This window comes from Temnothorax americanus, unplaced genomic scaffold (assembly GCF_048541705.1).
Source record: "Temnothorax americanus isolate GAGA-0224 unplaced genomic scaffold, ASM4854170v1 Scaffold12, whole genome shotgun sequence".
Classification (NCBI taxonomy): domain Eukaryota; kingdom Metazoa; phylum Arthropoda; class Insecta; order Hymenoptera; family Formicidae; genus Temnothorax; species Temnothorax americanus.
In genome coordinates this window covers 2,827,957-2,855,057 of record NW_027509253.1, presented here as the reverse complement: position 1 = coordinate 2,855,057, position 27,101 = coordinate 2,827,957, and the positions used below count along the sequence as shown (strand labels likewise).

The following is a 27,101-nucleotide window of genomic DNA, read 5'->3' as shown; positions in this document are numbered from 1 at the left end:
GATACGCAGGACGATATCCATATATAGCCCCTCGTTCGCGGAGATTCGATAAACATAAAAATCTAGCGTTTTATTGCGAAAGGTACAAATAAGATATCACCGTCATTCGTCGAAATTAGTAGGCGACGTAAACATCTTTATGAATATTCAATATGCCGCAATAATTTCGGAAATGCCGGAGGTGCCACATATAGGGCCCCGTTCGATGGCGGGGGGATTCGAGGAAGGGAAATCGTCCCCCACAGAGTGTCGCTGGTCACGCGTGGCCCTCTGGCCGCGAGGCCAATGGGACCAAACGTGGGACGTGGGCCAACCTCAGAGAGACGTTATTTCGGCAACCATCAGACCCCGATTCGCTGCGTGGGCAGCTCTGTTCGGGAACAACCGAGCGATTCCGAAACCAACTTTTCGACTTACAAAACACACATTGGTGGGCGAAATTGGGACCGATCGTAGACGGGGAGGGACGGGGAGGGACGGAAGAGCACGACGTGTATTTTGACAATGTATATCCGCGTATTCGGAGTCTTGCTTCAATTCAGTATTATCATGTCTCGATCGCTTGGACGATCGTTTCCGGTTGCATCGCAACTCGAATGTTTTCTCTTTAGACAGCCAAATTGAAGTCCGTAAAGTTGTTTACACATAATCAAGCATTCTCTCTAACGAGCTGTCTGCTATCTATTTTATGCGGATATTTTACTTTAGTGAAATATGGGAGTGTAGAATTAGTTATTTAGGTAGAATAAAAATAATGGTTTTGAAATTAAAAAAAATTAATTATCGGACAAATTATGAACAAATTATATTAAATTTATTTACTATATAATTTTCTATTTAGAATTTATATATATAATATTATCCAATATTAAAAAAATATGTAATTCTAAAAAGAATAATATTTAATACTGAAATCCAAAAAGAAATACACACGTTATATGACACATGAGTGCAGAAAAATTAGAGACCCAACGCGAAGAAAAGGAAGCTAACGTAACAGAAAAAAAATATTTAAATATTTACAATTTAGTTTTTATAATATGACTTAATTTTAGTACACTTTTTCCTTTCATCGTCATGTATCTAAGATATTGTACAATTATTTCAGCATCGAATCAGATTTATTTGTTCTAACATTTTTCTTTATTATCTTTATGATTGATTCTTTCTCCGGTTGCAGTGGCGACTGTATTACTGGCCGCAGCGGGATACTGATAATGAATACAGAAGCGAGACGTATCCATCATTTAAGTACCAGCCCTCATCACTCGCGCCACGACACGTTTAATCTTTTCGTCGGCAAACCGTTTGCATCGCTAACACGTGGAAACCGGATAAATACGCGACTTTTTCATTGACTTTTCGCCAAGCGTTCGCTACTGACGCGCGCACAAAACAAGAGTCGCCACTTAAAACGCTCCTCGCACAATGGAAGGGTTATTATATTAACCCTTAACGGTTTTCCGCCACACGTTGTGTCGCGTAATTCATTCGGCACTCAATTAAATACGATTCTCATGGAATCTTTGATCGTAGAAGAGACAGGTGATGATGAATTATGATGAATCAAATCATATGTCCCTGTGTACTTGATTTTATTTAATAAATTCTATTTAATCGCTTGTGCACGTTTATGAAAATTCTAAAATTTCTTTCTTACATCGTTCTTACTTTGTATAAAGAAAATTTAATTTAAAAACTACATGTAATCAAAAGGATTATGCAATAATATTATGCAAATTATTGCATAATCCTTTTGGTTACGTGCGTAGTTGTAAAAAAAATAAACATCTAATATAAAATTTTAAATGATATAAATATTTTAGATAATAATGTACAATAAAAAGTGGGCTATTTAGCACATTTAGAATACAGTCTTATTTAATATAATATTATAGGTTATTATTAAATGTTTACAATAATCCCTTTAAGTTCTACCGCGACATACACAGCAAAAACAAAACTTACAGATAACGTGTTAAAATATCAGATGATTTTGCAGCAGACTCCTGTATAGCAGAGCTTTCTCCGAATATTCTCGAGGTCAGTTGAGGCTAACTTTTCGCGCTTTCGCTCAAACAGCTGTCCGTTTAAGATTCCATCCGGCTTCCACGGAAATTTCAACTTCCTCGAGGGACACTCGTTCGTCAGAGTGACGATCAGGCAATCGTGTCACGTGCCGTATACTCCTTGCTTATCGTGTACCTTTTTCGTGTCCGCCAATGAATAATTACGTTGTGTCCGACGTCGTGCTCGCGCGATGAGCTGCCACGAACGCTCGACGACACTCATATTTACGGGCCTTCGTTTACGAGCCGCTTTTAAAGCACCTGAGGCTTTTGCTTCCGGTTAAAAACTCTAGTAAGAGGTACTATTTATACGACCATTAGCGTACAATCTCCGTCTACGTTTCTATAAATACGCGGCATCGCGCGGTGCAGTTAGACTCGTTTCGTCATCACTCGTCGGCGCGCGGCGACTCTCGTAAAATCCTTCTGACAGTAAAACCTGGCTCTCGTCTCGACAGCGCGTCTTCCTATTCGCTCTTTGCCGTGTCGTCGCGGGAAAGTCCATAACGCCGCGAACGACTTAAAATTCCACCGGTTTTTAATTCCGTTATTCCGCGCCAATCAAACGAAGTCGAAGACGGAGATTATGATGAAAGATAAAGACACGTCTTCGGACTTGCGTTGTACAAGCAAAGCCTAATTAAAAGAAAGTCCTTGACAAAAATGTTGTTGGTATGAGTGGATAAGAGGCTTAAATTTTTTTTCATTGAGATGAAAAAGAGGAAGAAAAAGGAAAAAATACGTCTAAAAGTGTTTTTTGGTTGACTTATTTTTTTTTAATTTAAGCAAATACAAATTTTTATCACTTATTTATTCTTATAATAAAGAGGCATGAAAACTTAAACTCTTATAACTTTTTTAAATAAATTTATAAAGTAATGTTTTTAACACAAAACATATTGTCGAAAACATATCTGCTAGGAATGTCTCGAGTTTTATTTCCTACGAGGAATGTAAATATGTATTCTGAAGAGTGTTAATAATGCAGCAATCCTGTACAGCGATCATCTCTCGAAGTCATCTCGCGTGCGAATGGCTATAAGGGCGCGTGCCTGACCGGTTCCCTTTAAAACTCGCCTCTTCCACGAAAACTTCCACGGGACCATTAGTTCCGCGTCCCCGGTCAGTTGCGTCACGCGAAACTATAAAAGAATGATTTCGGAGCGGATCGCGCGCGGCGTCGTCAATCGCGGTTTACAGCCGGCTGGAGTCCGGTTTCGTGGTGTATACGCGCGCGGCGCGCGTTCTCCGCGCGACATTAATCGCTGCGACACATCTCTCTCGTCGCACTAATATCTAGCGTATCTTATCTAGCAGTTGTACCTATCTCGTATACCGTTACTCTCTCGCTTTTAACACCGTTAACGCCCACGCGTCGTCGCTGTCGTGCGTTTCCCTTGGCTTTTTCGCGAATCGGCAATCGAAAAATATTTCCCTGGGAAAAGCAAAGATCAAAATCTTCTATTTTTGAAGAAATTATTTATTTGTTACGTATATCTACCCCTGTTTTGTATACAATTAATATTCAACTAATTAATTAAAGATCTTTTGATTATGTTGTAGTTAATGTTGAATATTGCAGAAATATGAAATAAGATTATTTGAATGTAATATGTGGAACTTTAAATACATAAAGACATTTCGAGACGCCAACTAGAGATATTTTTATAAAGAATCTATCATAACGAATGACAAACAATACACATTTATTACGTATTTTCTCCAATGATTACGAAGCTAGCAGTCGATGTCGGCTAATAATAGCATCGTTATCGATTTCTACGCCTCGATTGCCGATACTTTCTCCGCGTTCAAAGTGCTAAGAACAACCTGCACAATTGATCCGCCTATCTGCCGTACAAATAGCCTGAATAAAAATCGGTGATTGTAAAGCACCGCGGTGCAGTCACGGCTCGTTATCAATCGTGCGTGGTAGACCATGCGAATTGACTCGGGGCACGCGCCTGGCCGGGGTCGTAGGCCGCCCCTACCTCCTCATCTCGGGCCCCCCTTGTGCCCCTCATTTTCCTGCGCCTCGCGAACGAGTAACGTTCGCGAGAGAGATTGAGAAGGAGAGAGAGATCGAGGGAGGTGACCCCACTTCTATTCGGTGCCCGTAGCGGGGCCCGCGGACCCCAGTCCTCCCACTCGGCGCTTCTACCCCCTTCCTCGCGGTACTCTTCTGTTCCCTCTCTCGCAAACATCTCCACCACTCTGACCCACGATCAACGGCGGTTCCCCTTGGCCCGCCTATGCGCCGCTACGCTCCCTTTGCGCGGGATACGAGATACGACGGCAGGCCGACTGCATTTACAGTTTCTCTCTTTCTCTCTCTCTCTCTCTTTCTCTCTCTCTCTCTTGCTCTCTCCCGCTCGCTCACCCACTCTCATTCGCTTGCCCCCTCGCCCTCTTTTTGCGCTTTTTCTCTCACTCCGTCTAATTTTCTTCTCATTGTCTTCGTTGGTTCTCTCCTTTCCTTGCCTCCTTTCTCGTTCGCTCGCTCCCTTCTCCCCTTTCTCTCTCTCTCTCTCTCTTTCTGTTTTTCTCCCAACACCCGTGCGATGCGGCCCACACGCGCTCGCGAGTCCCGCGCGCGCTACACAACACACATGGCCGGTCGGCCACTCTTACTTGCGGAGTGTGCGGTCCTACCTCCTGCAGGGGACCGTGTCACGTGGCCCTCAGGCCGCAACGGCACGCAGCGCGCAGCACACGACACCAGTCAGAGACGAACCGAGAGACCGGACCGACAGATCGCATTCTCTCTCCCAAGAAGCGCGTGTGGTGCTTTCTCCCTCCCTCTCTCTCTCCGATTCTTTCTCTCTTTCTCTCTCCATTTCTGTCTTTCTTCCCTTCGCACTCTCTCCCTGTACTACAACTCTCTCCTCCCTTTCCGTCCCCCTGTTCTTCGGCTGCGTTACATATCACACCCTGAGACTACTCGCGCGCGCCCCCGCGTTGTCTCCACCATCTGACGTTCCCGCGGCCACGTGCCAATCCCCCAGTGTTGTGTGTTTACGCGCCGTCGCGAGCCACCGCGAGCCGCCGCGACGAACCGAGGGATCGTTGGAGCACATTGGAATATTTTTGTCACACCCTGACGTAGGTGAACACACTTTCGGTGATAGAAGATCGCAAATCTCGATCGTGAAAAGTGCAATACATTGTCACGTTTGCTCCTCGGCATCATGCCGAGATGAGAACGGGCAGTAGTGTGAATCAGCTGTGTCGCCGTACAGTGCGCCGTCGCGTCGTGGTGAGATGTGCAATCGGTGCTGTGTGTCAGCGTGTTCGCGGCGACGTTGTCACGGGTGCGGTGCAGCGGAGGCTGCGACGAGGCTCTCTCGTTAGGACGACCGACGCTCCGACTGGCCTTCACGGATGAAAATGAATGGTGTGCATTCTGCTCCACTCTACGCGACCGATCGATCGTCGTCGGCCTCTGTGAATGCGTCGCGCTCGTACGTTAACGCGTTAAATGTCCCCCTCAAGTGGGACTTGATGAAGATCGACGATCGTCGATAGCGGCATTGAAATCTGCCGCGGCATTCCGGATTGTGCTAGCGACAGTCGATATATTCGATTATTAAAAACGTCATTTAACCGTCATTTAACCGCGGATCGATATTAATTTTGTAAACATATTCTTGGTAATAGAGAGGTATAGAGAGCCATGTGTCGCTGTCATTGCAGCAAAGGATGCTCGTAAATAATTAACGTACCAACCGAGTTGCTAATGGCGAAGAATATCACTTTGGGAGTTTTTGCAATACCGTCTTTCAGATACGGTAAACGTATCTCAATTATATATATATAGATACATTTACCGTCTAAATCCATGGCATGTTATCGGTCGAAAGGCGAAACTACGCATGCATATTGTTCACCGTAACGCTATTCGGGCTATTCAGATAACGTCCGATATTATTTTTGAAAAAACAAGGTTCACGATTAGCGTCGACGTCATGATTACCGTAATCGGTAACGAAATCCCTGATGTGAATTTATACCGTGAACGTATCTGAATAATTCAGATATGTTTACCGTATCTGAAAGAGGGTATTGCAAAACTTTTCTATTGACTACCGTCAATCTCTCGTTATGAATGAAAAAAAGAACGGCGCCTGGCAGATCGCGAAGTGCAAATCGAGCGTGGCATCGCGCCTCTCGCCTTGCGAACGCCTCTAGCCCATTGAGAATTTATAGACTTGCCAAGATCGTGACGGCTTTGGTCTTTGTGAAGATGACAGCGGTGGCAACGTGCCGTCGGATATGTCGGACACGCCAGGTGTGCTAATTGTATCCGAACAGTGACAGCGGGTCTCTCGCTAACGTTCCTAGAATCCGGAGGTAGAGTCGCCCGCTGGGGAAAATTGCATTCGGTCGTGATAAATTATTATCGCAGCGGCACGTAATAAAAAAAAAAAGCGAGGAAACCTAACGCCGAGACGTGGCCGCGTTTAAAGTCGGCGAACATTTTTACGGGCGTCGGCTCCGTTGGCCGCTGCGCCAAAAAGGTGCCAGCAATAAAAAGCGCGTATTAAAGCTTAGCCCGTGTGTCCGCGTTTGAGACTCGTTAAAGAGGCACGAAGCGTAAACTCTTTCCACCTTGACGGTCAACACGCAGAGGCCAGATAAAATCGGACCGGAGCGTTAGTGGACCCGCAGCGCGAGCGCTCGGACCCCGGATTTGCGTCTCCGCGAGCCAATGATGGACTAATGGACCGCGATAATTACACGGTGTTCACGTCGAAGCGCGACGTTTTTAGCGACGTTTCTCTTTTTTCCTCTCCTCCTTTTCCTCTCTTTTTCTCTCTTACCCGGGCGTCGCGCTTCTGACTGAGAACATGGCGCGCATTTAATGAAGCGATTCCTATCGGCACCGGTCGAATCTGATAATTAAATCAAGCGCCGGGCCGCGACGTCGGATATTAATTGAATCGCGGATTCGATCTACCTCGTTTCGCAAACACGTCCGGCAGGCTGGGGCTCGTTCGCGACGGCTCACGATGATCCGGTGCGCGTTTCTCCGTCGCGAGATCGCACCGCCGATTGCGGTCGATTTGGTCACTCGTACCTTCCCTCACCGCGATATGCTCTGGGCCCTTCAACAAGCGCGCCCCCCCCCCCCCCGATCTTTCGATCTGCGCCGGGGCATATTAACGGTCTTGTTCGGATAATGGACAAGATTCAATAGAGTCTCCATGACTCTGTTCTCCATTCGGTAAATTAATAGCCGCGATATGATCGTGCCAGTCGTCGTATTCGGGATTGTCAGTCATTTGCGAAAGCGGGAGTATCAGGGAAAGCAAGGAACGTAACGCCATTACGTTGAAAATATTTTCTTCATTGAGTTACTCGAATCGTAGGTTAAAGAATCTTGAATTTCGATACGTTGGATTAAAGGTATAATTTTATACGATTAAATGTTATTCTCGTTATATTATTTTCTGAATACATATTTTCCCGAATAAAATTGATTCGCCAACATTTTATTTCATCCCTCGCCGTTGATTAGATCGTTACGGGATATTTATTAGAACGTTAGGCGCTTGCTAATGTCGGTCGAACTCTGCCACTAACGTTACTCGTAACGTAACTCAAGTGAATTTAATTACTCGCGCGCCCGTGTCCGATGACACAACCGATGTATCGTTCGTCGAATTAGTTAGCAGATAGTAAAGCAGTAAGAGAGATGAACCGTGATAACCATTTAAATCCGTGTTATTCAATTTCTAACGCCGTACGTCTTGTTTAACGCTTACCGATCGTTCAGGGGAACTTAGTCTCCTTCTCGATGATGTTAATTCTCTCCGGTAATTCTCTTTAGATAGTGTGTCCATTGAAAATCAGAAGGATTAAGATGAATTATGTTAAATAATATGCAGTGATTAATCCGCTAATAGATCCACTGAATTGCATGAATAATTATACAGTAAAAATTAAAAAACGAAAGTTTATCGCAGACTATGATCATTGATTTAAGAAGAAAAAATATACAAGACAGAGATGTCACGCTTCGTTTGACAAATCGAGCTAAATTCCTGGAGCGGCGTAATGTTTCTTAATTAATTCGGAGCATTACATCGTTTATCGGAAAATTCCGAACGTATTAATCGCCAATTAATGTCCCGTCGTAAAAAGATATTGCTGAATGGTTGCGCGGTATCGATATAAAATCCACGATGTCGACGTCGACAGTTAAAGTATCACAAATCGTGATTCGGCTTCGCCGGGACTCTGGGGCCCGCGTCTCGCCTCGCGCGAATAAATTCATACCGAGAGGGGCCGTATAGTGAAAGATCATGAAGATCGGCGCGAGCAGATAAGAATCGACGGTACTCCGGGGGCTGATGGGTCCGTGACGACGAAAAGACTCTTTGGAAATGCGTGTCGAGGCCGCCGCCTCGTGGGAGGGGCCCGACTATTTCTCTCTCCGGCGCAGGGGGTCCGTTCCCTGATTTCTCTTTCGCAACCCTCTTCGTGGGGCCGTAACCAACATACCGCGGCCGCTTGTTTATCGGAAAGCGCTCCGAGTCGTCGTACAATAAAAACGTCCCGTAAATTAGCGCCCGGTGACTGTCACGTCGCTCGAGAGCCGCCTTCGTCTGCGGTTGAAATTAATGCGCGCGAATAACACTAAAGATATTGACGATTTAATACTATTATCTGTACTCACGCGGCCTAACGTATCTTCTTAATTTAGATTGCCAATAACCATTTAAAAGTTGGCAAATTTTATTACAATCATACTCGCTTGCTTTTTTTTTATATTTTTGAGCTTACCTTTATCATTAATTTGCTTTCTCAATCTTAAATCTTATTCATTTTTACTTATTTTATTCGAATTGTGTTATTTTTTCCTTTTACATTAGACTGACGATGGTTGGTTTGATAGTTGGTAAATTTTATTAAAATCATATTTTACATTTGCTTGCTTCGTTTATATTCTTGAATATTTCTTTATTGTTAATTTGCTTTTTTACAATTTTTTGGATCTTTATTTTTGCTTATTTTGTTTGAATTGTTATTATCTTTTAATTAATCGCGCTTATTAGCTTCTATCTTATTTCACAAATAAAAAAAGTCTTTTCTTACTAGCTAGAAAACGTAAAGAAACGGTATATTCTTCTCGATATTCGTTTTTCCCTCGCTAGAGAGATATGTAGCTAAATATCCGGCGACGGTATAAAAATAAAAACTAATAGAACGCGCGGGGTTAAACGAGGTTCGCCGCGGCGGCAAGATACGCTCCTCATCTAGATCTGCCACGTTAAAATTCGTAACTTGATACGTCATTAAAGTAACAAATTGCGCTATTAACCTGGCCACGGTTAATTAGGCGAGGCGTTATAAATGGCAGAAAAGTTCCGCGAATTAATCAATGCTCGATAGGGTCCGATCGCGCGCGCTTCTTCCGCCCTATCGTTCTCCGCTTCTTCTTCTTCTTCTTCTTCTTCGTGCCTCCGTCCGTCCCTTAATAACCATAAACGCAATAAGTAGGTTGAAAATGGAGATGAAATAATTTCGTGGACCGACCCGCGGGAGTGTAACATTAACGAACGGCCGGCAGCAACGGGCGCATTATGATAGTAATTACGCTAATTACACGGCGTGTAACCACTTGGCTAAGGTAAAGATAGCCCGATAAACTTGATTATAATGACATAATTCCGCCATAGAACGAGTTAATTCGACGATATTGTGATGATTTTAGCAGCTCTACACGACGGGCGAGGAAATTTTTCGGCAATCTCGGTAATATTGCGGAAAGTGATAACCACTAATTTGTATCTTAAAAGAAATCGGCGAATCCGTCGACGAAGGAAATAATTCGTTTCACCCGATCTTCTTTAGATATCGAGTAAATTTTTTCAATTACAACCGAGTATTTTATTTTTAAACATTACATCGGTTCCACGTACGGACAACCTTTTTTTCCCCGAATATTAAATCTCTTTTCTTTTTTAAAGCAGTCGTTCGAATTAATTGCTGGTACCGTAATTAAGAAGAATTTTACATAATGATCGAATAGTATAGGTGTAACGGTGCACAGAGGAATACACGCGTGGGCGGTTATTTAGTGTGTGGACAGTGCGGAGCCGTCTTTAATAATTTCGGCGTTAATTAAATGCCGATGCGTGGGTGCCGGGGACCAAGTCCATATGCCGGAGGATTCGACTTCGTTTTGTCAACTTTCACTGCGGATCCTCCACCACCGGTCTTCCTCCGGCCGCATCTTTATGACCTCCTCCGTTACGCTAGTCGTTAAACGACGACGCGACGACCGTCGTGTGCATCCAGTGGCAAAATTAAATTTCACCTCGCGCATCAATACCCGTGTTAATCGCTTAATAATTCCTCGCGCGGCCCGATATCAATTTGTTGATCGGGGGAATTACGTCGAAAGTTCAGTATTTGCCGTGGATTACACGATACAATTCCCGCAGTTTACTGATCAATATCGGTAATGGCGAATCTTCACGGCGGAGATTTCACTTATCGGAGAGACGTATCGGCGCGACGCGCAACGTGTTTAAAACCGGCAATGAACGGCCGAGGGGGGGGGGGCGGCCAAGGCAGAAATATTCAAAAACTTATTCACCGGCGGTGAAATATTTTTTGTCTCGCTTTCACCTCTCTCGATTTTTCTCAATGAGGAGCCGTGCAGCGTCGAACGCTGCCTCTCACGTTTTCGAAAGTTACGCGGCGCCCGCCCGCCGGTCCGCTCCGGCTCTTTTCACGTTGCCGGTAATTTTACCGTAATTTACGACGGCGGAATGAATCCTCGCCCACGCGCCGAGCAAGGAGAGAACACGACACAACGAGTTCGCGGCGCGGCCGCGTCGCCTCGATTCTATTAATTCGATACGATTAGGCCGTACGACTGCCCACGATTCTTCGCGCTAATTGCCCCGAGGGGGGCTCTACCCCGATGAGAAGTGGCAGGGATTATCATGGGGATTAATTAAATTGAATCAAGCTTAATTAGCCGTGACCGCTCGTGGTTCATCGAGGTGCGAGGAGGTTCGCCTGGGGCGCACTAAAATGACAAACGGGACGAAAAATTCGACGATGAATTGAATATTTTCCACGCCATTAATTCTCCTGCGTGAGGAGAAACACGCTTAGTTGAGGGGACGAACGGTATCTGAATAATACACGTAAACTAAATTTAAGAGGCAATTTTTTACTTACAATTAGAAAATATGGACTAGAATTTAATTAGGATAAATCTCGTTTTAAAATTAGCACAGTCAACTTTATAAAGTTATCTAATTACAGTAAAATCTAAAGGGTTGCTAGTCCATCTGATACTCTCATATAATACGTAATGACACCAATTAATGACGACTCAATCTTTTTTAACTGACTTATTCGCGCTCGTGTCATCACGCGCGAGGATGCAGATCTCTCAACTGTGATTCATGTAAATTATGAAAGGCGGACGTAACGCTCGCGTAACAAGCAATACGAGGAGTTAACAAACGCGCGGCGTGTCGTTCATTTAGCGTGACAATTATATCGGTAGCGCGCGACCTATACACGCGTGTCGCGAGTCGAGTACTGTCCATGAAAAATGTTCGTTTAATGTCATGCGGAGCATGGCCGCATTATCATAATTCGTTTCCCCGAATCGTAATATCGAAGCGATATATGCAAATGAAGTGATCTAACTGATAAAAAATAAATATGTGTCGCGCCACGTCAACGTTGCGGTCCGCGAGACACTCGCGCACGTGTAACCGCTGACGCATTAAACGGCGATCAACGGATCAAACGTGAAATCAGTTCTCGAGAGCATTGTGTATCCGAGGCCTCTCGTCGGGGAGAAAACGCGCGTGAAATTCGGACCGCGCGCGCGGTACGAGGCGCAATTGAGACACGAGAGAACGTGGGTGAAAGCGTTACGTCACGAGGGGCGATTGTTTAAAAATACGCGGGATTAATTAACGACTGACTAAGCCGCTGCTGTAAATCCCGATTGCCGCGGTAGGTTCCAAAGCGCACCGTGCAATTTCACAGAGGCTGGACCGACGGAAAATATTGATCCCGTATAAAAGTTAACGGGCGTTGCGAGGCGTTGAATTGAAATTAAAAAATGACGTTTCTCTATCGTGCGAAAATTGTTGATTACATTCTGTTACCTTATTGTCAAACGCCTCGCGATGCTCGGAGTGTCGATCGTGAACGAATCGGTGGTTCATTCTCGCTCGACACTCAACCGGCATGAATCGTCGACTTGCAGGGTCCGATAAAAGGAGCATCGTTCATCGTTCCGAGGGATGGACCGAAAATGAACTATTTCTCGTCAACTACATTGCGAGACAATTCGTTGACCAATCCGCGAGTCTCGTAATAAACGCGCGACCCTAAAAAAAAAAAGGAGTCATCGTTCCCCCGTCTCATTTCTTGCTGGGAGAAGTGTGTTTCGCGGAAAATGTGGGACGAGGGTGTCCCACAAAATGACTCGCACGGTCAGCGCGTGAGGTGTTAAACGCAGTAATATATGTCCCGCCGCGCATGATAAGACGGAAATATAATTTATTGTGCGCGCATCATCACGTATACGAGCGCCATGGTTACCTTGGACACCGAGCAGAAGCCCGAGAGGCAACACTGCGGCCGACGTATGTGCGCCATTTGCAGACGCATCAAACGAGATAAAGGTAATGAATGACACGATTTTTATCTTAATGCCGCATCATGTCGCGAGCGTTTAACGCAGCGGCTTCGCAAAGTGATAGCACTCTAGATGCGTATTTCGCCTTTTCTTCGCTTCCCTCTTGTCCCTCCTCTACGCGCGGTGACGCGCGTAATTGGGACACCCGTGAGGGCAATTCGCGGGGCAGGAAATAAAAGCTGAGCCAAATGATACCTTTCGAGTGCGCATGGCGTTTTAAAAACGGCCCTCGTTATCCGCCTGATCCGTTAAGATCGACAACAACTCGACGGACAATTCCGCGCTCGTTCCGCGCGGAATTTTAAGAGCCGTTATTAAGGCGGTTAATTATTTTTTTTTTGCCTTGCGCAATAATTCATAGCGCGCGTTGCATAAAGGCGGGCAGCGCCGGGCAGGGAGAGGGAATGAAACGCGCGACAGAACGTTTTACGCAATTTATGTAACGAAGGGGACCCCTTTCTCCTCCCTCTCTCTTTTCTCTCCCCGATCTTCAGTTATTACTTTCCGCGTCGAATCGTGCGTTCACCTGTCACCACTCGCGGTATAATTGCGCGCGATGAACGCGCGTTCCCCGTGAAATATACGCTCGGCAAAAATATCAGGCTCGGGCGGCATCCGAGGAATCCACGAATCAACAACCGACGACGTCTTCGCGATTTCTTGCCACACATCTTTATGTACAAAAAGTCTTTCATCGTTTTCACATCAACAATCTGCGTAAAACGTTTGTATAAAACCGCAGAGTGCTGTTATTATGCAAAAATGTAAAGTGTATCAACGGTCGGAGGAATTAATTAGGTCCTGTCAGAGCGAGGCGACTGTTATTATCATTATTATTATTATTATTATCGCGTTTAATGCGTTCGCTACAGTTTTTTCCTCTCGCTTCGCCGTTTTCAAAAGGGAAATCGGGAAGAGGAGACGACAGGACGCTTACATCGACTTACATACATTACGGAGTTACAAATGTGTATACCAACGCAGTGGTTCAAAACTGGTTCGTCCTCCTTCGCCGTCCCTCTCTCCTCGCCGTCGCGCGCGTACGTCCTTGTTGTTTCATGCAAATCGCTCGTTAGTCGAAACACCTGAAATTCCCGTGTGGGACGTGTACATTGTCTCTCTCTCTCTCTCTCTCTCTCTCTCTCTCTCTCTCTCTCTCTCTCTCTCTCTCTCTCTCTCTCTCTCTCTCTCTCTCTCTTGACGCGCACTCCGGGCCCCATGGATTATTCATCCCCGTGGCGTATTCGTGTTAAGGTGACAGACTGACTGACGGACTGACGGAGGAATAAGGAACCGAAGGTACGAAGGAAGATACCCTATTGCGCCTCGGGGTAATGGCTGTCCGTCTTGTTCGATCTGTCAGTGCGAGAGGATCTCCCGGCGGATAGAACGTTGAAAATTCGATCCTGCAGTTATAATTATTTCCCCCTGAGAAATAAATTCTACTTCTATTGTAGAAGGCGAATTAACGGAGCCAATTCATTTTACATCCATTTTTTTAATGCACATTTTCCGATATACTTTCTATATATTCTAAAAGTTAATGCGTCGATTAAATGTTTTATTGAAAAGTTATCGTATATAATTAAATTACCAATACTAATCGTTGAAACGTTCAGTCAGTTCTCGATCTCAGATAGAGCAAAAGCAGTCGCGCGAGTGATGTCAGTTAAAACCTTTCCGCGGCATTCGCGCCGAGGAAGGATCCCTCGAAGGCGTGAAAGGGCGCTTACGAAATCGTGCAGACGCGGGTATGAATGAAGGAACGGCCGCGCGCGCGGCTTCATTCATCCGCGACGCGCACGCAACCGCGTAATCGCCAGTCAAATAGGCGAGAGCGAACGCGTTCGATTTCACGAACAACCTTGCTCTATGCCTAGGCAGTTATGGCAGGCGGGCGACTAGGCCGGGAGGTCTCTCGATTATGATAAAGCGCGTGGGCTCGCCCACGCTCGCCCTTCGCTCGTTCATTCATAAAGTCAACTCTCACCGCTCGCGCTCGAGCGTGTGTCTTTCGGTGGCTCTCGCGCTACACCTCATTGCTCGATCAGGCGTGTCGTCGTCACCCCCTCCCCCCTGAATGGTACCGTTTCATCCGCTCAAGATCCGGTCGAAATCCGTCTAGAGAACCGCGTCGCGGTTAAAAAGAAGATACAAAGCACTTTTGGAAATTTTCTTTGACGATTAATAAAGAATTAGATGAACATCGTCTTGAATATTTGCGAGATTTCGATAAGGATGCGTCATGTCTAATCAAAGGTCTATCATGTTGATATATGATAAACAATGCAGATCTGACAGAATTGATTTTCGCTCCTCCCTCGCGGCTCACTCGATTTCTCCGGAGGAGGCGCCGTTTCTTTGAGAAATGTTCTCCAAGATGAAGCAAGCGACCGATCGCGTTAACGTATGGGTTCCTTTGCACATGGGCCCCACGGCGCGGCGCGGCAGCGGCGGCGGCGTTACACTCCAAGTCGATTGCAGGTTTCCAAAGTGGTCTCGGAATCGGCGCGCGATTATGCGACCGGTCTATTTCTAGAAACGCGCCGCCGACATACATACTAATTATTTTTTATCATGCCGCTTGTGCCGCTTGTCTTTGGCGAAGCGGCTGAAATAAGAAGCCAAGATAATACAGAGCCGCAGAAGAAGTATCTCGTACGTACCAACTCTCGAGGATATCGCAACCGGGTCTCTCTACAAAAGACAGACAGAGAGAGAAAGAGAGAGAGAGAGAGAGAGAGAGAGAGAGAGAGAGAAACGGAGTTCGCAGGGGGATACTATCCGATACCTACTATCCGGATAACGCAATCGGGTTTTCAGCGTGCAGGAGGGGGCGGAACGAGGGGAAGGTGACGGGGATCATCGTCGGAGATGCGCGAAGGAGAGGGGGAAACGAAGAGGGACGGCGCGAATCGGAGGGAAGAAACGTGTCCCGATATCTCGCGAGCGCGAGCGAGACCCGCAGAGAGGCGGAGAAACAATTGGCATTCTGCACGCACGTCCGATCGAGGGACGAAGGGACGAGGACAGGGTGGCGACGATGACACGGGGGGGAGCGGGGTGGATGCACGGTGGCATGCACCTGTGCATTGCCGCCATATACGACGCGGAGTTATGGCGTTTTTCTCCACGTACGGTCGCCGTACAATATGTGCGCTATACGTACCTACGTACGTATACGATCGTATCTCAACCGGCGAAACCAACTCCATTTCTGGAACGGTTCGCGTCCGTTCGTCCGTCCGTCCGTCCGTCCCGTCTATACGTTCGTTCGTACCGTCTTGCGAGGGAGCCTGAGCGAGCGCGATCTCAGACCGCCCCGAGAGATAAATTAATTGTCCGCGAAGCGTGTGCGTAACAGCGCGCTCGCCGCTCACGCATGCACGCACGCACGCTCGCGCATCGCGCGCGAAGAAAAACGGCAACGCGAAGACGGAAGACGCGCTCGTGTTTATTAGACACGCTAGATGAGCTCGCTCAACGCCGTTTTTCCGCCAGCAACGACTCGCTTTCCGCGGAAACGGGGTCTCTCTCCTTCTCTCAGTCCTCCGCCGAGGAGCTGCCACTTTTTCGTGGGAAAAGGCACGAAGACGAACGCACTGTTCGATCCTTGTTAATGTGTTTTCAGTGAGAATAAACGCGGAACGCTCATTGGAAATTAGTTGAAAACAAGATTGGAAAGCAAACGTGATATGAAATGGGAAGATCTAATGTGTAAACCTCCACATTTGGACGCATTTGTTAGAGAATGATTTATTAAATCAAAAATTATTGTGTATTTTTAACGTTTTCGTCAATTTGTGTATGCCAATCTTTGCTAATTATTGTAACAGGAAATAATGAAAATATAGACTTGACGCTTTGCTTATTAACATAAATTACAATACTATTATTTATTGAGGTCGAACCAATTTCGTTACTAACGCTTAAATCTAATTATAGTCATTGAGAGGTACACAAAAATACGCAGAAGCCGATCGTGTTAGTTCGAAGAAAATATTAGAACGGTATTCCCTATCTTTTCCTCGCGTTCTCGTATTATTTATTTTTAAATGTCGGAAAATTGGAGCTCGCGCCAACGAATCAATTAAAAAGACACCGTTATTGGAGATAGACGGCCACGTGTCCGCTGCCGTTTTACCAAAATGCCAGCCAGTCGGCGTGCTCGAGCAAAGTGTGTACCTACCTGGCGTGTGCCTCTTCTCTTCGCGGCGTAAAGTCGGAACGTAGTTGTGGGTGTAACCAGTTTCCCGTGGGCTTAGCTGTCAAGCCCACGTGGGCCGCCCACGCGGGGCCAGATATATTACTACGCCGCAAGAGAAAGAAGACGGCGCACGCGAGCGCGACGGGGCTGCGGTAGAGGGGGAGGGTGGAGGTCGAGGGGGGAAAGAGAGAGAGTGGCAACGGACCCTTCAGGAATGAGAGATGCGGCTTGCGACACAGGAAACAGTTTCACCTGGAGGGGCGTGCGGGCCCCTGCGCAGCATCCAGCACACGCCAGCAAACGTAAAACTAAACGCGCGCGGACGGACACGTGGGTGGGCGCGCGCGCGCGCGATGCATATCGCTTTCTTGACGACCCCGCGCTTTCCGCGACTTCGAAAGGCTTGGGTGATTATCAAGCAAAGGCGGCGTTTTAGACTCCTGACACGCGACCGTCCGGAACAGTCGCTTACAGTCGCTTATTATATTCTATGACACGATCCGCTCGAGGAGACGCATTCTCGTACCGCGACGATGTATTTGTAACATCGCGAATTTGTCACAAACCATATATTTTATAAACATATATTTAGGGAAAAAAAAGTTAGCGAGATCATAGAGTGCTTTGGAGAGCCGGGCATTTTTTCCCTTATTATGTCCGTTTACCTCTAATATTCGCAATTTTGCGCAGTCTGAAATTTAACACCTATTTACGGTTGTCCCACCTTTTAAGGGATAATGACGATTGCGCGCGATTGACTCTCTCTTTCCGATCGGTCGGCATCGCGCGCCTGTTCCTGTAATAATTCTTTGCGAAATCGCGCGAGACAAAAACGTCACATATACACCGTGAGCGAGCTCGCGATGTGATACAGAGTAATACTCGCCAGCGATTTCTTGCAATTACTAATTAATATGCCTCGGGGGACCGACTTTCGCCGTAAGAAGCCGCGTCTTTCGCTGTGAACAGTGACAGGTGTTTATCACTGAAAAACGATTTATTTACCAGCACGATAGTCGAAACGCGACAGACGAACGCTTAAAACAACATCGATGTCCATCTTTGTGTCAGTAAAGGCATTCTCAGTCGGCCCACATGTGATAATTATCGTAACATAAATATCGAACAATTGCTCTCTTTGATGTCTGGGACTTCTCCTCCAATCGATTTGACATCCAAAATTTAAAACGGTATGCAGCAAAAATCTTAGAGCTTTTGTAACAACCAGGCAACGTTATTCGAAATTCTTACTTGCGCTAATGAAGAAATTATTGTCATAAAAAATTTCTAGAAAGAAAAACGTCCTTAAGCTCGTTAATAAAAAGTGTTTGTTTTGCATATTTCATTTACAACTTCTCAAAAATATCTGTCCGGGACATATCCCGCACGTATAATGTTAGATGTGCAATGAAGATGAGGATCGTCGTGAAATATCGGACGTAACGGCGAAGTTTTACAAGCTCGAAGCACGATGCAACGCGCCAGACGTCCATTCGGCACCTCGTGCATCGTCGTCGTCGTCGTCGTCTTCCAAGAAGAGCGAACTACCGGAAAAAAAGAAGCATGACATCAAGAGAGAAAAGTAAAAAGATTTTAAACGGGAAAAGAGCAGACGAGAAGTAGATTATAAAACCGGCGCATTCATGCTGAAAACGTTTCAATCTGCGGAACGTTTCATAATACCGAAGTAGATTTGACGCTCCAATTTTAATAAGATTTTATAAAGCGGATTTGCATCACTATCTAGACAAGCGCCTTATGCAAAATAACGTAAAGTAACTTCGTTAAGGTATAGCATAACTTTTTCATCAAATACAACGCAAATCTTCGCGGCATTCATTTTTTTGCAAAAAGAGAAAATGCGAGAACATCGACGGTCGAGAAATGCGGCCGGACGTCGAGAAAACGGCGGAAGAAAAGAAAAAAGTAAGAGATGTCGCGGGAGGAGATCTCGAGCGGAAGGGATCCGAAAAACGCGAAAGAGGAAAAAGGGGAGACGAGCCTCTTGTCGATTGATATAACGCCCCGATTTGCGTAATATACGCTCGGTCGTAAAGCTCCCGGTGATTTATCCCGGTAAATAAATAGATTTTGGTGTTGTTAACCCCGTTTTTAGGAGGGACACCGCGCGAGCGCGCGTGCCACACACGCGTCTCTCATCCTGGATCCTCCTGGCTTGCGTGCCTTATCATGCGCGCGAGCATATGTGGTGCAACGTTTCCCCGTGCGTGCGTGGGTCGTAGGAGGGTAGAACGCGGGAAGAAACGCGCTCGCGCGCGATTAAAAATACTGGTTTCCTCCTCCGTGGGTGAAGGGGAACGGGGAGGCGAGAAATAGAGAGGGAATCGTGATATTTAAGAATTTCGGACAGAATTTACGAGCGCCAGACGGTCGACTCGGCGTGTGTCTCTCTTTCTTTCTTTCGGAGCGAGCGACACAGTAAATGTGCAGATACGGCGAGATGTCGGATGAACCGATCGTTCCTCTAGCGGGCCTGACTCCGGAATTCTTTTCACGCCCATCGCACGCGATGATCGCTCGATCCGGGGGCCCGCGCATACCCGTGTTAAACGGCGAAGTACGAGGGATAAGCCGGAGACCCGTGTAACCACCTGAGACTTGAGAGGCTATATTTCAAAGCGAATTAAATCTGTTATGTCTCTAGGATATTTCTGGTATAATTCCGAGCAATTAAATAAACGAGCAAGATGCATATGTCACATAATGTAGAAGTACAGTCCAGCAGATTTTGAAGGAAATTTATGTGAGATTTATTTTAATATATAGTTTAGGATCGCAGGAGAGTATCTAAAATTGACCAATTGTTCGTTTGTTACCATATTACAATTGTATTAAAATGCAGGATGCATCAATACGTAATAAGCAGTGCGTGAATATTAATAATTAACTGTCTTTTTTTACATTTAATATCATTTCTTTTCACATTTAATATCAAAGAATCGACACTCACATTTCTTACATAAATTATCTGATATTTTAATATCTCTCTCATGTTTTTAGTCGCAAAAAAAATCATAAAGTTAGTAGATCCCGTATCTTTTAAAAGAAATGGTACATTTACTCGCGCGATAGGCGTTCGATATTGATGACCAACAAAAGTAATACCGTTTGCTTTAACCGAACGCATCAGGCATAAATCGATCGTTCGCATCGCGCTCAACGCGCGGATAGATCTTGCAATAAATAAAAGGGGAAAAAATGTAAATCCACGTGTCATTATCGCTTCTTGAGAGGGACATTACGAAAGAAACAAGTGCGCACGTCGATTAGAAGGCGTAGCCGGTAGGCGGAGCGTGCCGAAGCCGTGTCAAGCTTACATAGAGCGCTAATATACACGGCGCGGACGCGGACGCGAGCTCTATAAGTCACTTATAAGTACGTATGCGCGCGTGCGTTTGTATGCGTATCGCACGATCGGCGCATTAAACGGCTTCCCTCCCGGCTACCGCGCGCGGCCACGAAGCGATCCATGGCCGCGCGGCTGGAGCAGCTGGAGGAACGTAGGCGCTGCTCCCCGACGCGAAAACGAAATAAATCGCATCTCGCGCGCTGATTATCCTATTAAGCGAATTAACTAGCGGGGTAATTATAAACATATTACACGCGACTTTCTCCTCCTTCTCGCCGCGACCGAGAAGACGCGCGAGTCCGCGCGGAGCGTTTCGTCGCATATATCGTTCTCACTGATATGAATTTTAGATAATAGGTAATTAACTGTGATAATCTTTGTCGCGGTGAACAAATATAATTGGATTGTAAGATACTTTCAACGCTGATAATCGTGTAATATTACGTATCATCATATCGCATCGCTTTTCCCCATTTCTTCCATTTTTTTATCATTATTTCTCTATTTAATTAAATTTCAATTCTTTTCGTATTTAACATAATTAGTTTCTATATACTCTAATGTGTTTTGTTATGTAATTTTATTTGTCCCCGAAAGAACTTTTTCTAATTATTCTCTAGTTATTATTATCATTTGTAAGAATGTGTGTTCGTAGAGGATCAATCGAATCTAACATATGAATGAACGAGTTTGTCGTTAATGCGGTCTTTTGTAAGTTTACGATGTCTTTATCCGCAACGCCCGCATGCGAATAGAAAATATAACGCACGAGAATATCAATTAAATATAAATATGCCGTAATGAGCGGAATATAAAGTGCGAACGTCAAACGGACGCCATCGGGCATTCGTCACGACGATATTCACGGTTGCGTACCTTCTAGTCCTTCCCCGCTCTTTGACGTAAGTGCACACAGGCGTGCATTCCCCGCCCAGCTGTGTGCTCGTCGGGAAACAATGGCGGGAAATGCGCCACTGAAAAATTCAACCGGCCGCCGATAAATTCGTCGGCAAATTCCAATTAGTATTCTAATAGGGAGGCCGACCGTCGGTGCCGGCTGGTTAAAATCGAACGAAATTAAAAGGAATTATACTCCATGACAATTTTGCGACTCGCAGGAACATAATTTTGAGAATTAAGTCACATTTTATACGCGCTTGCAATTTTAATTGAGAAGACGACGCCGATTTTTTGTGTATTCTCTTTTTCATTAGAATTGGGCGCGTAAATTAAATATCCCTAAAGTCACGGTTTCCCAGAAGATTTCTCTGACAAATTACCATGCAGGAAATAACAAAAGATCAAAATAGTTCGCGTAGAATGGCTATAATGTTCCTATCGAGGGTTCCGCGTTGATAAAGTGGCCAGTTATTTGGGGAATGGAATATTCCATGGCGTTCGGAAATGTTTACGCTGCTCATCTCCCGAAAATCACGTAGGCGTGGAGGAGCACAGGCGCGAGAGGGGGGGGGAGAGCACCTTTGGTTTCTATTTCGAAAAAGAAGAAGAGAAAAGAAAAATTGTCACGTTCCGCCCTGTCCACGTGGAAGACGCGTAGAAGAAGGAAAGAACGCGCGCGATGAAGCGTGAGACAGAGTGAAACTAGAAGATCGAAGAGCGCAGAGCGGTGGACAGGAGAGATAAGCGTTTGTCCATCGGAGAAGAGCGAGTCGGGGAGGATGCCAGAGGAGAGGAGACGACAAGACGACTTCTCTTGCGATCTCCGGGCTCGCAGGCTTTATTTATACCCAAAGCTACCATATTATTGGACTACCCCCGCCCGACGTAAACGTATCTTTCTGTTTCGTGAGTGTTTGACTTCTATCCACCTCGCGATGACTTCATTAAAAATTACGTGTGCTCGGGAAAATGAAAATCTTTTGGAGTTTCGCGAGATCGCTATACGATAATCCATGATTAGCATTTACCTTACGCAAATTGTAGAATTGCGAAGTCATTTAATATTCATAAACTTTTACGCTCAATATATCAACCGAGGAGTAATTTCTATTTATGCACGCGCTACCAGATGTTATTCTATGTTATTCTATCGGGATGCAATATCTCGCGGTCATAAAAGGTCCCCAATAAATACGTCACAATTTAACATGATATACTGCGAAAGCTCCCTAATATTCATAGATCTCTCTGGATAATATTGATCTGATAATTTCTGCTTGCAAATTGTCCTATCAGAACGCCAATATCCTCCGGTCGTAGAAACCCTCGGTAAATGCACGCGTTAGCATCGCGTTTTATGCGCTTTCTCGCGACACACACGATGCACACGAAATTATCGATGCTGAAACGCGGCGGTAATTTGTCGAAATCGGTTGAAGAGCGAGACCGAAAATTGGGGTCAGACCAGCGAGAACGAATTCACGAATATTTATGGGACGGTCGCAGGAATCCGGTGTCTTCCGGAACTCTTTAACACTTTAACGCCGCGCTTAGGATTCCGGTCGCGCGGTGATTTATTTGCCGACCGTCTCATCGTCATAAAGCAAGCGCGTAAGGAACGCGTTAGCGAGATGATCGTAAAATCGACGGTAGCTTTGGGTGGCCTTTACGTTACATCACTTACGTCCCGCGGATTAGAATAATAGCATCGCGTGTCGAATATCGACCGCAAGTGTGCAACTTGTATTGCATTTCAGCGACTTTATTGCTAACAAAAGCTTTTACTTTAAAAGTTGACACTTTTATTTTTACTTCTACGAGTTGCGCGCAAGCTGTGACAAAAAAGTAAAGTCGCATCAATTGTAACAATACTTATAATGTCGGACAAAATATTATCCGATTATTCTTACGACTGGATCGATCACTACCGCCGTTGAATTAGCGCGAGTGTTCGTAATGCACGTTGCATCGCGGAGGGAAGAAATAGCCGAAGCGAGAATCAAAGTGGTAAAGGCTGTACGCGTTCGATGCACGTGGGGATAATCGCCTCCCCCGAGGAATGCACCGGCGCAAATCTGCATTCTATGGATGGCGCGAATGCCTGCGGCGTCGCGTGGTTCCCATATCTCACGGCATCCGGAAACTTTGCAATTAACACGAGAGAACTCGACGCGGCCCGACGCGTAGGAGGCCGGTAATGAATTTGGCTCCAAGTGAACACCCCGATATAAATTCTCACGCATAATGCGCGCGTGTAAACGCTCGCGTAAGTAGACCCCCGCGTCTCGAATCGGGAAATGAGATTTGCATAGGGAAGAGTAATACCGTAACATCAATGCGATATTATCGTCGTGAGTTTTATTGTAATCGTAAAAGGTGTCGACTACGAGATTTATCGTGTTTACTGTGTAAACATTTGGAATCACTGGAATATGATAGATAGCAATACTCCGACGCATTAGTCATTCGTATATTTGTGCACGTAAGTGTATATAAATAATGACGGTTGCTCCAAATTGATAGGAACAGCGCAATTTTCACGAAAAAATAAAGAATAACTACTTTAATATTGCTTCGTTAATACTTATTGCATATCTATATTCCATCTCTAAATAATACTTTTCTTCATATATTTTATAAAAAAGACACTCAACGCAATAAAGTTACTTATTTTTAAATGTTTTTGAGCTAATTACTTTTTTACTAGATAACATAGGAAGATCAGATCTAAACTCGTTGCTGTGAATATTTTCTCCAAAATCTATTCGTGAACCGCGGAATATGTTTCAGAGTTATCTTCTTGAGTTTTGACCTCCCGCCGTCTCGCCATTAATTACGGCGTGTTGAAACTCGATTTCGCGCGGAACTCGGAGGCTGCTCGACCTCATGGGGTTAAGAAATTAGCCATAGCGGCACAGCGCGATGCGGCGTGGCTTACCGAAGCGAAATAACGACAGTAGCTTCCAGAAATGCGAAACACGATGAGAATTCGCATAAGCGCGATCGACCACGAGCCACGAAGTCGTAACCTGCTGTGCCACAGGCTACACACGGGACAACTATGCACGTGCGCAACTATGCACGTGTGTCGTGCTTGAGAAACAGAGAGAGAGAGAGAGAGAGAGAGAGAGAGAGAGAAAGTCATCGTTTGGTCCAGCATATCTCTCGGTAGTTAATGCCACATTGGTCGTTAGCATCTATCTTCTCCGCGTCTCTTATCCTCCCTTCCGTGCTCCAATCTGGATTTGCTCCGTTACGTTCTGCTCCGTTTCGCTCGAATCTGCGGCTTATCAAAATCTTCATTACCGATTCTCTCGTTATAAAGTTGGAAATCGAGATTGTAACTGTATAATATAACGAATCTTCGATTCATGTATTAATTTACAATGATAATTGTAATTTCTGGAATTTTTGGAAATTTTTTGAGAGACAAATATAAAAATCTTTAAGATTACCCGAGTATACCTTGAGCTTTTTGGTCCACGAGATATTCTTGCAATTCATAAAACGCGGTCACAATTGCGGCACCGCAGAACGAAGTCGATTGTCCATAAAGAGCGGCGATGTTGTTACGACATATTGTTGAGTTTACGCCGTATTATTAAAGAGACTAGAGTGGAGGTAGAGTGGAGCTGGCAAACTTATTATTTCGCAGCAACCAATCCCCGATCTGATTTAATTCGATGAAACGGAATCGCTAATTAGCGCGAATTATTATTATTACGATGCGATAATCGCGGAACGCGCCGATTCACAATCGGAATCGCGATCAAGTAGGAATTATTATAACTGTAGGTACAAGGTGCAAGCAAACACTATGGAATCTTATCAACGCGCTTTAATCGCGATCGCCTTATCCCTTAACGAGCATTCCTGATCGGTATCCCCGTTATCGATCCTGGAAATCACGTTCGGCACGTATAGTTGTACTCGTGATTGCACATTTTGTTGTACAAGATAGCATGGGCGTTTTCGGAGGGGCGGGAATACTAAAATACACGAGGGTCGCATCTATAGCAGCGAAAGCGCGTACTGGTTGCGAAACGAGAAAATATTGTTTTAATCTCGGGACGATTCTAGACACATCATGGTGGAACAAAGAAGGCGGAGCGAGGAGATAAAATGCCGAAGTAGAATCCACTAGAAAGCAAAACTATAAGACGCGGAGACAGGTGCTAATGACCACTCAGCTATAGCGAGAGAAGGAAGCGCATATAAAGGATCAAATTCCGTGATAATTTTGTCTTGCTCGACGCGTATGTGTGCGTTATTTACGTAAGAAATCCAAGGCAATACATCACTTCCAAGTGGATTTGCAACGTCGCAGCGAATAAGTTACTTCATGCCAAAGTACAATGTTGCCCGAAATCTGAGCGAACATATTTCAGTCCCGAAATAGTGATTTAAGTGTAACTACACGCAGGAAATTTAATTATTATTCATCAATGCCGACATACAGCGGAAAACACTCGCAACATCACAAGTATAATTTTAATTCAACGCTGATTAATTAATTCTAACAAGACGTGAGAGATCGAAGGAAAGAGAGAAAACTGCCAATTTAACATTCGTTGGCGATTCGAGGGAACTCAGCTACAAAGTTCAGCGGTAGCGCTAGAGTATAACAAATCCCACCGCGGATGAGCCATTATGCTCAAAGGCAATGCGCCAGACATTTCGCCGGCACATTGGCTGCTTTGAATTCAGAATCGCACGGCCATGCGGCCTCCGCGTTTTTGTTCTTTTGCAGACAATTTTATGCAATCTGGCCCGCGTCGTACGCGTATTTATAACCGCCGGACCCTTTGTGTGTTAATTTGTATTCGGATATCTTGCGCGGAGAAGAAATCGTGAATCTTCTCGAGCTTTTTGATCGATCCAACGCACCTTCGCATCTTTGCATCTGCATTTCTTGGTTTACAGGAAAGCCAGTACTAATTGGAAAACGTCAACGATGCGAGATTAAAAGTATCATGGTGCAGTTATGTTAAGTAACTTAGGTTGAAATTATTTTTTGTTAAAAATATATGCGTAAAGAGAAAGTTAATATCATATAATGTCATATAAAATCTCACTATAACAATATATAGCAAAATCTATCTACGATCTTTTTTATAAAAATTGAAATTTTTTTAAAAGATAGCATATCCAATGGGTAGGATTTTTATTTTGATGTTAATTATGTTATTATTTCTATACAATACTTTGTGCATATTTATAAAACAATAATGCTAATAAAAATAAAATTAAATTAATCCTGTTATAAAGATTGTTATATACGCCATTTCAACTTTAAAAGGACAAAAAGACGTGCGTGATATGCGAGAAGAATAACTCGGCAGGGAAAAGATCCGCGCCGCGAGTTAAGGCGAGTGATCGACTTTGATCTCCGCGATTTTTATAGAAGCATCTCGCGTCGCGACTTGAGCTTTCGCGGCTGTCGCGACTCCTCCGCGGAAATCCCACAGAAATTGGAGCGAGATGCCGGCGAGAGACGGGAGGATTTCACGAACGAGCGGCGCCGCCTCTTCGCGCCGCGCCGCGTCTTGCCGAGGTGCAACGCACTCGTTCGAATAAAAGTTCCACGAAGAGGCGGCCGCTCACTCGAATTGGCCCCTAATTTCTTCCCCATGACTAAGGAGGCGCACTTTATGACCGGCGGCACCCTTTTTCTGTTGCAGCGTTGAAGGTGAAGCTCATGCTGAGGCGACCCATCAATCAGCTGGTTGCGCAAGGCATCATGCCACGTAAGTGTTGATCCGCTTGTTTATTACACCGTTTATATACACTTTTTTTCTTTCTGCGCCGCGGAAAATTGCGCCTGTACGACTCGGGGCTGTTAAACCCTCGCCGATGGTTGCGATGGTTGCG

The 27,101-nt window shown here is 45.2% G+C and overlaps 1 protein-coding gene across 5 annotated transcripts in view; it reads left to right on the top strand.

The window, feature by feature from the left end:
- The window catches only part of LOC143893367 (uncharacterized), a 167,572-nt gene that overhangs the window by 126,517 nt on the left and 13,954 nt on the right, over positions 1-27,101 (top strand). For 4 of the 5 annotated variants that reach the window (XM_077398641.1, XM_077398640.1, XM_077398643.1 and 1 more), the window contains exon 5: positions 26,912-26,977. In XM_077398641.1, coding sequence (XP_077254767.1) covers positions 26,912-26,977 — 66 coding nt within the window. Of the gene's footprint in view, positions 1-5,022; positions 5,464-12,318; positions 12,740-26,911; positions 26,978-27,101 lie in introns of those variants that run through there. The other variant, XM_077398644.1, reaches the window with a different exon arrangement.